General features: G+C 41.9%; 1 protein-coding gene across 1 annotated transcript in view; it reads right to left on the bottom strand.

Moving 5' to 3' along the window:
- GABBR2 (gamma-aminobutyric acid type B receptor subunit 2) overlaps positions 1-14,281 on the bottom strand; it is a 368,988-nt gene that overhangs the window by 148,214 nt on the left and 206,493 nt on the right. Inside the window, exon 6 of the mRNA XM_061425770.1 lies at positions 5,484-5,684. Within this exon, the coding sequence (XP_061281754.1) occupies positions 5,484-5,684 (201 nt within the window). The remainder of the gene's footprint in view (positions 1-5,483; positions 5,685-14,281) is intronic.

Consider the following 14,281-nt stretch of genomic DNA (forward strand, 5'->3'; position numbering starts at 1 on the left):
TCATTGCTCTAATTTGAGGACTCATTAGATCTCTGTTTCCTTTTGTTCTGCTGTGTTGGATAAACAGTCGTGGGTGGTCACAGAAGTTTCTTGCTGGAAAACATTACAGAAATCTTCCAAAGAAAGAGCCTGTGCCTTTGGTGGAGGGTTGGTGCCACTTCTGAGGTTCCCACTGATTCCAGGGTTCTGTGAACACTTCCATCTGGTGCCTTGGCCCAACTCTGTGTATCTCAGCAGGAGAATGGTAACAGGGAAGAATGTCCTTATTGGAGAGGCTAAGCCATCACTGGAATTTTATACAAAAATTATAAATACTTACAGTGGAAACAATCCCAGTGGGACATTGAAAAGTGAAAGCTGACACTGGAAATCACCAATGTCAACAGAGTCACTTTAGGGGAATAGAGTGGTGATGGGGAACTTTAACAAGGAGAAAGAGACATGATAGCCAAATCAAGTATCCAGAAGCTATTTACGGGAGGTTCTGGAAAATTGAACTCTGAACGTGCTTGGGGAAGCCCAAAGGTCTGCACTTGTCCCATCACTGGAAATTCCAACTGGCAGGGACTGATGAATGTGCTGCGGAGGGAGACCTTGTTATTCCTCCTCCCAGAAATCTCCTGGATGCCAATGAACAAGCTGGGGCAGCTTGGCACTAGAGACAGGCATATGGAAGAGAGAACTGCAGAGAATGCATTCCAGGAGGGCCCACTATTCCACCCGATTCTGTGACTTTATCATGGGTCACCTCTATCCTGGGGGTTCCAGAGTTTAACATTATAACCATATCACACAGCTCACTGTAATAACTCAATATCATACCTACACAGAGTCAGAGAATTTTACTGTGAAAGGATGCTAGGAGTTATATGGTCCAAATCTCTCATTTTCATTTGAGGAAACTGAGGCCCAGGGATAGTGAGGGTCTAGCTGAGGTGACAGATGGAGGCACTAAATCTCCTGATTACTAGACTTATGCTGTCCTGTTCTGCCACTTAATAACAGGCCCACTAAGACATCACAAAAAGGGCCAACTTGGATGTGCTCTGCTCCTAGGCATGTCCCAAGTTGAGAGGAAGAGCATGGTAGAGGGCAAGGGGCAGTGAGTGGGAATTTAGCAGTCCTGGTTTCCAGTCCCTGGATCTGTCCCTGACCTGCTGGGTGACATTATCAGTGTCCTGGGGTAGCCATAACAAATTTCCACAAACTCGGTGGTTTAAACAGAAACTTATTGGCTCACAGTTATAGAGGCCAGAAGACTGAAACTAAGGTGCTGGCAGCGTTGGTTCCCTCTGGAAGCTCCAAGGGGAATCCATTTCATGCCTTTCTTCTAGATTCTAGAGGCTTCCAGAAATCCTTGGAGTTCCTTGTCTTGTAATTCCAATCTCTGGCTCCATCTTCACATGATCTTCTCCAAATAGCAAACCTCCTCTGCCTTTTCTTTATAAGAATATTTGTCATATGGCAACCCACTCCAGTATTCTGGCCTGGAGAATCCCATGGACGGAGGAGCCTGGTGGGCTACGGTCCACGGGGTTGCAAAGAGTCAGACACCACTGAGTAACTTCACTTTCACTTTCAGGTGGTGGCGCTAGTGTAAAGAACCTTCCTGCCAGTGCAGAAGATACAAGAGATGCAGGTTCGATCCTTGGGTTGGGAAGATCCCCCAGAGAAGGAAATGGCAACCCACTCTAGTACTCTTGCCTGGAGAATCCCATGGACAGAGGAGCCCGAGGGCTACAATCCATGCAGTTGCACAGAGTTGGACACGACTGGAGCAACTTAGCATGCACGTCTGCAGGTAGTCTAGGATAATCTCATCTCAAGAGCCTTAAATTAATTACATCCATAAAGACTCTTTCCCCAAATAAGGTCACGTCACAAGTTCTAAGTGTTAGGAACCGGACATATCCTTTTAGGGGCCACTGTTCCTGTTTAACCCACTACAAGGATCCTGGGTGTGCTATTCCCCTTTTTGCTCCTCAGCTTTTCTGTGTGTAAACAGTGACGGTGGAAGAGTCCACTGACTTGGTTCTATAAGTGTTTGCTTGTTTTATGGATACTGACAGACCCCAGAATACAGGTACTTACCCAAGAGCCTGTGCCATGCTGACCAAGGTCCCCAGCAGTCACATATACCACAAAACCAAATTCAAGAACTATTTCATGACTTTCTAGAACTTTCTTGAGCCATATATTCTTGAGGGTTGGTTGGGGAAGTTGGCTTGTGGTCAGACCACAAATAGGAATGCCTCATTAACTCTGGGCCCCACACCCTGTTGAGAGAGCATTCAACACGATCAAGTACAGAGAATGGGCTGAGCATGGGAAGGGGCCTGACAAACACAATCTGTGCAGGGCAAGGGCCAAAGGGAGGTGAGTGAAGGCTTCCCTTCAGAAGCAAAAGGAAGAAGTGGCCCAAAACCTCAGTAATCAAGGTTATAAAAAAAAAAATCAAAATGAATGCAAAAAAAAATCCATGATAAGCAAAAATTTAAATAAAGACAAGATGTGTTTCTGTAATTATGTGACTCAAATCAGTTCACCCTAATGGTGACCTTGTGGATCCTGTCTTTATTTAACATTTTGATATTTGATTTTCCCACTGAGGTCCTTGGCACCCCCTTAAATTCTACCCTTAGACCTGGCCCTGGAACTATGAGTTACAACTGGAGGGGTGGGCCCATGAGGGACAAGGAATGCCTACAGGGATATGGTGGTTGCCAACAGGACCTGTGGAGGCCCAGAGGGGCCAGTGGGGAAAATTAGGGGATCAGTTGTAAGTCCTGTGCCACTGGAAGGATCTGAGAGTCTGATGGGAGGCTGGTATACGTGACCCATTGTTGTTGTTTAGTCGCTAAGTCACGTATTTGTGACCCCATGGACTGTAACCCACCAGGCTCCTCTATCCTTGGGACTTCCCAGGCAAGAATACCGGAGTGGGTTGCCATTTCTTTCTCCCGGGGAGCTTCCCAATCCAGAGATCAAACTGGAGTCTCCTGCATTGGCAGGCAGATTATTTACCCCTGAGCTACCAGGGAAGCCTGTCAGGAGAGCCCTAAACCCAGAATCCCAGAGGCAAAGAGGCTGAAAATTTCCCTGTGTAACTTCAATCTTTCAACCTTAAGATTGTAAGAAATGCTGCCTCTTGCCTCAGTGACTGTGGGACAGGGGCTGGGTCATCTGGAATTTCAGAGCTGCCCCAAGCAGGAAGGCTGCCTGGCTCTGCTCCTGATGGCATTGCTCCATCTGGGGACACCCAGGAGTGGGTAACCCACACTGTGGGTGAAGTGAAGAGCCCCAGGAGTAGCTCCAAGGTGCCCATTCATGTGTATAGTGATATGGGGATGAGGTCAGCCTCTTCGTGTGTGCATGCTAAGTGGCTTCAGTCGTGTCTGACTCTCTGCAACCCTATGGACTAGAGCCCGCCAGGTTCCTCTGTCCATGGGATTCTCCAGGCAAGAATACTGGAGTGGGTTGCCATGCCCTCCTCCAGGGGATCTTCCTGACCCAGGGATCAAACCTTCTTATGTCTCCTGCATTGGCAGGTGGGTTCTTTACCACTAGTGCCACCTGGAAAGCCTCAGACTCCTCACTGGCCCCAAATTTAAAATTTTTAAATTAAAAAGTAAAGCCAGTGGCTTGGGAGGTGTTAAGATTCCCAGGAGGCTCAAATGGTAAAGAATATGCCTTCAGTGCTGGATATCTGGGTTCAGTTCTGGGTTGGAAAGATCCCCTGGAGAAGGGTATGGCAACCCGCTCCAGTATTCTTGCCCAGAGAATTCCATGGACAGAGGAGCGTGGCAGATTACAGTCCATGGGGTCGCAAAGAGTTGGACACGACTGAGCAACTAATGCTTTTTGGAAGATGTTATAAAGTAAAAATGTTTATTCCAAAAAACACTGCAAAAAAATGATCTTCCCAAAATGCATTCCTGTGCATTTCTACATCCATGCCTAGGTAGCATTCACGCTCCTTGGAATGACATTTGCAGCCCTTGGGGCATCTCATAGCCCTTACCCCCACTTAGCTTCACGGATCTCATGTGTAATCATTTTCATCTTTAGTCTTCCTTAAGTTTCTCTTTTTAATTATTATACTGTCTGCCTGCGTGGAAATGTCTTCTTCGTTTTTGTACTTTCCTCAAATTTTATACTATTTTTAGATTAAAGTATAGGGTATCCCTGGACCCAAGAATCTTCTCTAATAAACTGCAAACTTCAACACCTTTAAAAATAACATTTACTGAAATAAAAATAAGTTGTTTCTACTCATTATTCAGCATGTCCCAACACTTTATATGGTCACTGACTGAGGCATGAAAATACTTCTTTCAACATTTTCTACCCAGAATGTTTTTCCAGACCCTCTCAGGTGCCACATGATTTAAAGAGCTGCTTATAAAATGTGTCCTAATGATTTGCAATTTTTGGACAAATCAATAAATCATTCTTGTAGTATTGGCTCTGATTGAGAATAAATAATGGATAAAACTAAATAAATATATATTATATATATTTACTTCATTATGAAACTGATTCTTTAAGTGAAATTGAAGGTGGGTGGAGGATTTAAAAATCTGAGATCAGAGGAGACAGAAAAGAATCATGTGCCCTGCTGTACTAAACTTTGGCTGGTGGTTAGAATTGAGAGATGGATGTTGCCATCGTCACTGGGGCTGTCACCATCCAATTCTTGATAATGCTTTCAATGATAGAGAATAGTACACTTTGGAAATACTTTTACATACACCATGCTACCTGTTCTCTCACAGCCCTATGATAAAAGCGTGCCAGGGGTTAGTCATCCCTAATGGGAACATCCCTAGTGGAGGCCTGAGGATGTAAGCACCCTGCCAAGGTCCTCCTCCCAGCTATGACAGCACAAGGTGCTGGGCATCATGCCAGCCACATTGCACAACCTGCCAACCAGTCCTCCTTTTGACCCCAGAGGAGGATATTTGCACTGCCACGATACAGATGAAAAAAACAGCAGCTCAGAAAACTCAAGCTCAAGGTCATACATCTGGTAAGTGGCAAAACTGGGGTTTGGACCAGTCTTTCTGGTCTTCAGTACCTGTTTCCCCAAGTCTGCTTGAGGGGTTATTTTTCTCCTCCAGGCTGACAGGAGCATCAATGAGACTGAGAAATGACATTCCAGGTCAGAGGGTACAGGGGATGAAATGGTGGTCTCGTCTGAAAGTCAATGCCTGCAGTTGGTACTATAACAGTCATGACTCCATCCCTTACACCATGTTATGTGCTTAGAAAGCACCCTTACCTCATTTGATTCCCACAATTCCCTAGAAGAGGGAGACAGCCAGATATACTCCTTTAACAAATACAAGATTTGTTTATACTCCTATAACAAATAACAAATAGAGCCTCAGAGAGGTCAAATGATTTGCTCAAAATCACACAGCAAAGGCCAGAACAAGATCTGGGCACTTTCTGCAGACATCACTGGACAACATGGCACTGACCTTCCCAGAGATGGTCTTGATCTGCTTGGAGCTCAGGGGCTCGAAGTCCACGCCGATGTAGCCCTCCATGGCAGCAAGCAGATGCTTCCGGAGACAACGGGAGGAGTTGGCTTCTGCGTGCACCTGCTCCCACCAGGAAGGCTCATACCAACCCGGGATGATCCACTGGTATTTGCTCCCATACATATTCTCCTCATATGCCTGCAAGAGATGGGTTGATCATGAAGGCACCAAGAGACAAACATTTTTTTCAAAGCTTTGAAACCTGTGGGAAAGGTAGGGGTGGAGGGGTGGGGGGACTCGGGCTTCCTCATACCAGAGGATTTGTTAATTTCTCCATTACTTGCTTGGTCTCCTCATCATCATCTCTCAAGGTATCCAAGGTAGTTTATAGGAAACGTATACTAAAATAATAAAACACTGAATAAAAATGAAAACGTAAGTGCTTGGGAAAATATAAATTATAATATGCTTACTGGAGGTAATATGCTTATTGGTGGTATCTTCCTGGGTCAGGAAGATCCCCTGGAGAAGGTAGATCCCTCCAGGTAGATCCCCTGGAGGCTACCCACTCCAGTATTTGTGCTTGGAGAATTCCATGGACAGAGGAGCCTGGTGTGCTGCAGTCCATGGGGTCGGACATGACTTGGCGACTGAACAACAACAATAACAAATAAGAATTCACCTGCAGTGCAGGAGACCCGAGTTCAATCCCTGTGTGGGGAAGATCCCCTGGAGGAGGGCATGGCAACCCACTCCAGTATTCTTGCCTGGAGAATACCCAAGGAAAGAGGAGCCCGGCGGGCTACAGTCCATAGATCCACAAAGAGTAGGACACGACTAAGTGACTAACACTACTGGAGGTAAAGGGAACAGAGGATAGATGAGACCACCGAAGGTTCCAACGCTATAGGTGATGACCTTCCTGGCAGCCCAAGAGAAAAGGGCAATGATATTAATTACAGAGCTCTCACTTTCACTAAGGAGAAAAAACACCAGTCTCTCAAGGACGCAAAATGTTTTCTAGGCTTTAATCCCTAAAAAAAAAAAAAAAGCCTCATATGGAGGATACTGTCAAATTAGCTAGCATGGTATCAACAGTGTCCCCACAACAAACAGATTTCATAAGGCTATTTTTGTATAGATTTTTACGAAAAGCTGGGATCATAATCTTAAAATATAACTCAGGGGGGAACAATTTTGCAAGGGGGCCAAGAAAATTTAATGTAAGCATGCAACTTACGTAAGATGCCACTTGGCAAACTGAACATCCCTCTGAATCTTTACCCAAAGCATGGTGGGCATAAATCCAGATCCTAAAAAAAGTCCCTTATATTTATATGCTTTACGCCCATCTTATTGGTTCTTCATGTTCACCATTTGAGATGGTCTGGGCAAAGTTTATTTAACCTCATTTTAGAGATGAAGAAATTGGGAACCAGAGAGGGAAAGTCACTTTTGCAAGGTCATAGAGTCTGGAACCTAGGTCTCCTCCTCTTATGCTGCAAAGCCACACTGCCTAACTCCCATTTAAGCAAAAAATTGTCAGACTGTTCTCATACACCCCCACTTGGCTTTAATTCTTACTGTGATGATTTTACATCAGGAAAAACATGCTTTTTGATAGCTTATATGCACCCAGAAAGTCCCAAAGTGTAGGAATGTCACATTCCATCAAAGCTGAGTCCAGAATGGAGTTTCTGAGTAGAGCTCACAGCCCTCTCAGGAATCAAAACGCCCGGATGTGACTACAGAGTGATGGTTATGCAAATGCTCTAGGTGTGCTGTAATGAACTGCATACTTTTAAAATGTGAGCCTAAAACAATCCAGCAATTCATTCCTGGGGAGTTACCTATGTTAGGAGCACACATGGGGAAAAAAAACAATTCATGTTACATCCTTTATGTTCCTTGACTTACAAGAAAGACAGCATAGAGGCCAAGAGGGTGTGGAGAGAGGAGCCTGTAGGATGGTTCTGGATGCCTGGGAGGTTTTGGTTGCCCTCCACTTAGGCTGTAGCATGCTAGGCCAGGGTCTGCCCAGAAAGGTGGGCTAGAGCCCCTATTCTGTCTGGTACAGAACAGTTATTATCAAGTCCATGATAAGCAGGAGTGTTCCTTTCATCCCTACATCTGGGGAGGCAATTCTAAAATTCTCTCAACACCCGAAAAAGCCCAGCCTGGAGTGTGCAGCATCTGCTTGGGGGTAAAGGTGAATTAGAATATTTGTTCCTTAACTTAAGCTCAGATTCCATCTCCATGGCCTCTATTCATTGATTCAGTGAAGACTCCAGAGTAAACTGAGATTGTTTCATAAAACAGCTCTTCAACTATCTCAAGTCAATGATCACATTTCCTGTTCTCTAGAATCCTCCAGTGATACGGAACTTTCACCTCCCTCATTCTAGACACTGTACTTTTCATGATGCAGCCTCAGATCGTAGTCATTTTCCCAGCAACTACATTATACTCTTGCCCCAATCAAAGCTGTTGTAGAAAAACACAGCCCTTATATTACAATCACATAACAAAACCGCAGTTCAACAAAAGAAGGCAGCCACCTGGGCTCCCCTCTAATAAATGGGGGTTAGCCCACAGAAACTTTTTTTTTGTTTGTTTTCTAAAGATAATCCCAGATCCTGGCTGGGGGCTAAACCTCTGAACAAAAGAGTCATTCCAATGATTCCAGGTTATTTAATCAGTGGTCAAACCTGTGAGGGGGATTCCCTTGTGCCATAGTAAAGAATCCTGCAATTGAAGAGCCACAGGAGATGCGGGTTCAACCCTTGGGTCAGGAAGATCCCCTGGAGCAGTAAATGGCAACCCAGTCCAGTATTCTTGCCTGGGAAATCCCAAGGACAGAGGAGCCTGGTGGGCTACAGTCCATAAGGTCGCAAAGAGTCAGACATGATTGAAGCAACTTAGCACTCACTCACTCAAAACATGTGAGACTTCACAACTCTCACCTTTCACTGGCAGAGAGGAACTCACATATATTGAACCCCTATTATGTGCTTGGTCATTTATATACAGTATCTTATTTTATTCTCACAATAGCCCTATGACGTGTATGCTATTATCTCTATTTTATAGACAAAGAAATTGAGTCTTACAGATTGAGGAATTTGCCCAAACACATTCAGTTAAGTCAAGAGGACAAGACCCAAAGTCAATGTTTTTTTTTTTTTTTTTGTTTTAATTTCCTTCCATTCTTAGTAAAACAAAGTAAAACTTTTCTGAATCTTTCCTTATTTTGGCCACATCACTCAGCTTGTGAGATCTCAGTTCCCCAACCAAGGATTGAACCGGGGCCATAGCAGTGAAAGCCCAGGATCCTTAACCACCAGGCCACCAGGGAATTAAGTTTTCTCAATCTTAAAAGGTGAGGCAAGATAGCCCCACCTATTAATAATATACGGTAAGTAAGAGCCAATAGACAGAGAGACAACATGAGGAGGTCTTTTCATCAGACACAAAGGCAGATTTGCATTCCTCTCTGGAGAAGGAACGGAGAAGGCAATGGCACCCCACTCCAGTACTCTTGCCTGGAAAATGCCATGGACAGAGGAGCCTGGTAGGCTGCAGTCCATGGGGTTGCGAAGAGTCGGACACGACTGCTCGACTTCACTTTAACTTTTCACTTTCATGCATTGGAGAAGGCAATGGCAACCCACTCCAGTGTTCTTGCCTGGAGAATCCCAGGGACAGGGGAGCCTGGTGGGCTGCCATCTATGGGGTTGAACAGTCAGACACGACTGAAGCGACTTAGCAGCAGCAGCAGCTGAGATCAAAGACCAGGTGATCATTTGGAAGCAGCATCCCAGGAATCTGCTGTGATAGCTGTTTGACCTGCCACTGTTCTATTAGGTGTTCCTTGTGAGTGAATTTTCCACAGAAGCTCAGTCCACTTGAATGACAACATATTTTGTTAAGAACATTAGTCAATTTTGATGAAGATAAAATTTTTTCCACTGATCTCCTGGGGAAAAGAAGACTATAGTCAAGCCAATTCTGTGCCACATAGCATCTGGGTAATCTGGCCCATAACTCCTCGGATCTTGCTTTTCTCACCTATAGCCTTTGGAAAGCAAAGCCCATCTCATTGGGTTGGTGTAGAAATTAAATGAGGAACAAAAAAGCAACCTAATCAAAAATGGGCAGAAGATCTAAATAGACATTTCTCCAAAGAAGACATACAAATGGCCAATAGGCAAATGAAAAGATGCTAAACATCACTAGTTATTAGAGAAATGTGAATCAAAACAATAAGATTTCACATCACATGGTTAGAATGGTCATCACTAAAATACAAACAACATTATATTTACAATATCTACAAATAATAAATGCTGGAGAGAATGTGGAGAAAACGGAACTTTCTAACACTGTTGGTATGAATGTAAATTGGCACAGCCACCATGGAAAATAGTATGGAGGTTCCTTAAAAAAACACAAATAGAATTGTTATCAGTTCAGTTCAGTCGCTCAGTTGTATCCGACTCTTTGCGACCCCATGCCTCCCTATACATCATCAACTCCCGGAGCTTGCTCAAGCTCATGTCCATAGAGTTGGTGATACCATCCAGCCATCTCATTCTCTGTTATCCCCTTCTCCTTCTGTTTTCAATCTTTCCCAGCATCAGGGTCTTTTCATCTGAGTCAGTTCTTCGCATTAGGTGGCCAAAGTATTGGAGTTTCAGCTTAAGCATCAGTCCTTCCAAGGAACATTCAGGATTGATTTCCTTTTGGATGGACTGGTTGGATCTCCTTGCAGTCCAAGGGACTCTCAAGAGTCTTCTCCAACACCACAGTTCAAAAGCATCAATTCCTCTGCACTCAGCTTTCTTTATGATCCAACTCTCACATCCATACATGACTACTGGGAAAACCATGGCTTTGACTAGATGGACCTTTGTCAGCAAAGTAATATCTCTGCTTTTTAATATGCTGTCTAGGTTGGTCATAGCTTTTCTTCCAAGAAGCAAGCATCTTTTAATTTCATGGCTGCAGTCACCATCTGCAGTGATTTTGGAGCCCAAGAAAAAAAGTCTGTCACTGTTTCCATTGTTTCTCCATCTATTTGCCATGAAGTGATGGGACCAGATGCCATGATCTTAGTTTTTTGAATGTTGAGTTTTAAGCCAAGTTTTTCACTCTCATCTTTCACTTTCGTCAAGAGGCTCTTTAGTTCCTTCTCACTTTCTGTCATAAGGTTGGTGTCATCTGCATATCTGAGGTTATTGATATTTCTCCTGGCAATCTTGATTCCAGCTTGTGCTTCATCCAGCCCAGTATTTCTCATGATGTACTCTGCATAGAAGTTAAATAAGCAGAGTGACAATATACAGCCTTGACATACTCTTTTCCCAATTTGGAAACAGTCTGTTGTTCCATGTCCGGTTCTAACTGTTGCTTTTTGACCTACATATAGATTTCCCAGGAAGCAGGTAAGGTATGATCCAGTCCTGGGCATATATCTGGAGAAAAATCTAATTTGAAAAGACACATGCACCCCTATATATGTATATGTATGTATATATATATATATATATATAGCTGATAATACTTTGCTGTACAGCATAAACTAACACAACATTGCAAAGCAACTATACTCTTTGTATAAAATAAAAACTTAAAGCTTAAAACAAATGAATAAAATAAAGGATACATAGAACCCCTATGTTCATAGCAGTACTACTTATTTACAATAGGCAAGACACGGAAGTAACCTAAATATCCAGACAGGTAAATGGGTAACAAAGATGTGGTGCAGCCAGAAGGAAATGGCAGGACATACTTAAAGTGACGAAAGAGAAAACCCTACAACCCAGATTACTGTACCCAGCAAGGATCTCATTCAGATATGAAGGAGAATTCAAAAGCTTTACAGACAGGCAAAAGCTGAGAGAATTCAGCACCACCAAACCAGCTCCTCAACAAATGCTAAAGGATCTTCTCTAGACAGGAAACACAGAAAGGGTGTATAAACTCAAACCCAAAACAGCAAAGTAAATGGCAACGGGACCATACTTATCAATAATTACCTTAAATGTAAATGGGTTGAACGCCCTAACCAAAAGACAAAGACTGGCTGAATGGACTGGCTGAATGGATACAAAAACAAGACCCCTATATATGCTGTCTACAAGAGACCCACCTCAAAACAAGGGACACATACAGACTGAAAGTGAAGGGCTGGAAAAAGATATTTCATGCAAATGGAGACAAAAAAAAGCAGGAGTAGCAATACTCATATCAGATAAAATAGAATTTAAAATAAAGGCCGTGAAAAGAGACAAAGAAAGCCACTACATAATGATCAAAGAATCAATCCAAGAAGAAGATATAACAATTATAAATATATATGCACCCAACATAGGAGCACTGCAATATGTAAGGCAAATGCTAACAAGTATGAAAGGGGAAATTAACAATAACAGAATAATAGTGGGAAACTTTAATACCCCATTCACACCTATGGATAGATCAACTAAACAGAAAATTAACAAGGAAACACAAACTTTAAATGACACAATGGACCAGCTAGACCTGATTGATATCTACAGGACATTTCACCCCTAAACAATGAATTTCACCTTTTTCTCAAGTGCACATGGAACCTTCTCCAGGATACATCGCATCCTGAGCCATAAATCTAGCCTTGGTAAATTCAAAAAAATTGAAATTATTCCAATCATTTTTTCTGACCACAATGCAATAAGATTAGATCTCAATTATAGGAAAAAAACTATTAAAAATTTCAACACATGGAGGCTAAACAACACACTTCTGAATAACCAACAAATCATAGAAGAAATAAAAAAAAAATCAAAATATGCATAGAAATGAATGAAAATGAAAACACAACAACCTAAAACCTATGGGACACTGTAAAAGCAGTGCTAAGGGGAAGGTTCATAGCAATACAGGCTTACCTCAAGAAACAAGAAAAAAAGTCAAACAAATAACCTAACTCTATATCTAAAGCAACTAGAAAAGGAAGAAATGAAGAACCCCAGGGTTAGTAGAAGGAAAGAAATCTTAAAAATTAGGACAGAAATAAATGCAAAAGAAACAAAAGAGACCATAGCAAAAATCAACAAGCTAAACACTGGTTCTTTGAGAAGATAGATAAAATTGACACACCATTAGCCAAACTTATCAAGAAACAAAGGAGAAGAATCAAATCAACAAAATTAGAAATGAAAATGGAGAAATCACAACAGATAACACAGAAATACAAAGGATCATAAGAGACTACTATCAGCAACTATATGCCAATAAAATGGACAACTTGGAAGAAATGAACAAATTCTTAGAAAAGTACAACTTTCTAAAACTGAACCAGGAAGAAATAGAAAATCTTAACAGACCCATCACAAGCATGGAAATTGAAACTGTAATCTGAAATACTCCAGCAAACAAAAGCCTAGGACCAGACGGCTTCACAGCTGAATTCTACCAAAAATTTAGAGAAGAGCTAACACCTATCCCTTTCAAACTCTTCCAGAAAATTGCAGAGGAAGGTAAACTTCCAAACCCATTCTATGAGGCCAACATCATCCTAATACCAAAATCAGACAAAGATGCCACAAACAAAGAAAACTACAGGCCAATATCACTGATGAATATAGATGCAAAAATCCTTAACAAAATTCTAGCAAACAGAATCCAACAACATATTAAAAAGATCATACATCATGACCAAGTGGGCTTTATCCCAGGGATGCAAGGATTCTTCAATATTCACAAATCAGTCAACGTAATATACCACCATACGATTATCTCAATAGATAATAGAGAAAGCCTTTGACAAAATTAAACATCCATTTATGATAAAAACCTTCCAGAAAGCAGGAATAGAAGGAACATACCTCAACATAATAAAAGCTATATATGACAAACCCACAGCAAACATTATCCTCAATGGTGAAAAATTGAAAGCATTTCCCCTAAAGTCAGGAAAAAGACAAGGGTGCCCACTCTCATCACTGCTATTCAACATAGTTTTGGAAGTTTTGGCCACAGCAATCAGAGCAGAAAAAGAAATAGAAGGAATCTAGATTGGAAAATAAGAAGTAAAACTCTCACTGTTTGCAGATGACATGATCCTCTATATAGAAAACCCTAAAGACTCCACCAGAAAATTACTAGAGCTAATCAATGAATATAGTAAAGTTGCAGAAATCCTTTGCATTCCTATACACTAACAATGAGAAAACAGAAAGAGAAATTGAGGAAACAATTCCATTCACCATTGCAACGAAAAGAATAAAATACTTAGGAATATATCTACCCAAAGAAACAAAAGACTTATATATAGAAAAGTACAAAACACTGGTGAAAGAAATCAAAGAGGACACAAATAGATGGAGGAATATACCATGTTCATGGATTGGAAGAATCAATATAGTGAAAATGAGTATACCACCCAAAGCAATCTATAGATTCAGTGCAATCCCTATCAAGCTACCAATGGTATTTTTCACAGAATTAGAACAAATAATTTTACAATTTGTATGGAAATGCAAAAAAACCTCAAATAGCCAAAGCAACCTTGAGAAAGAATGGAACTGGAGGAATCAACCTGCCTGACTTCAGGCTCTACTATAAAGCTACAGTCATCAAGACAGTATGGTACTGGCACAAAGACAGAAATATAGATCAATGGAACAAAATAGAAAGCCCAGAGATAAATCCACACACCTATGGACACCTTATCTTTGACAAAGGAGGCAAGAATATACAATGGGGAAAAGACAATCTCTTTAACAAGTGGTGCTGGGAAAACTGGTCAA

The sequence above is a fragment of the Bos javanicus genome, chromosome 8 (assembly GCF_032452875.1).
Source record: "Bos javanicus breed banteng chromosome 8, ARS-OSU_banteng_1.0, whole genome shotgun sequence".
NCBI classification, from domain to species: Eukaryota; Metazoa; Chordata; class Mammalia; order Artiodactyla; family Bovidae; genus Bos; species Bos javanicus.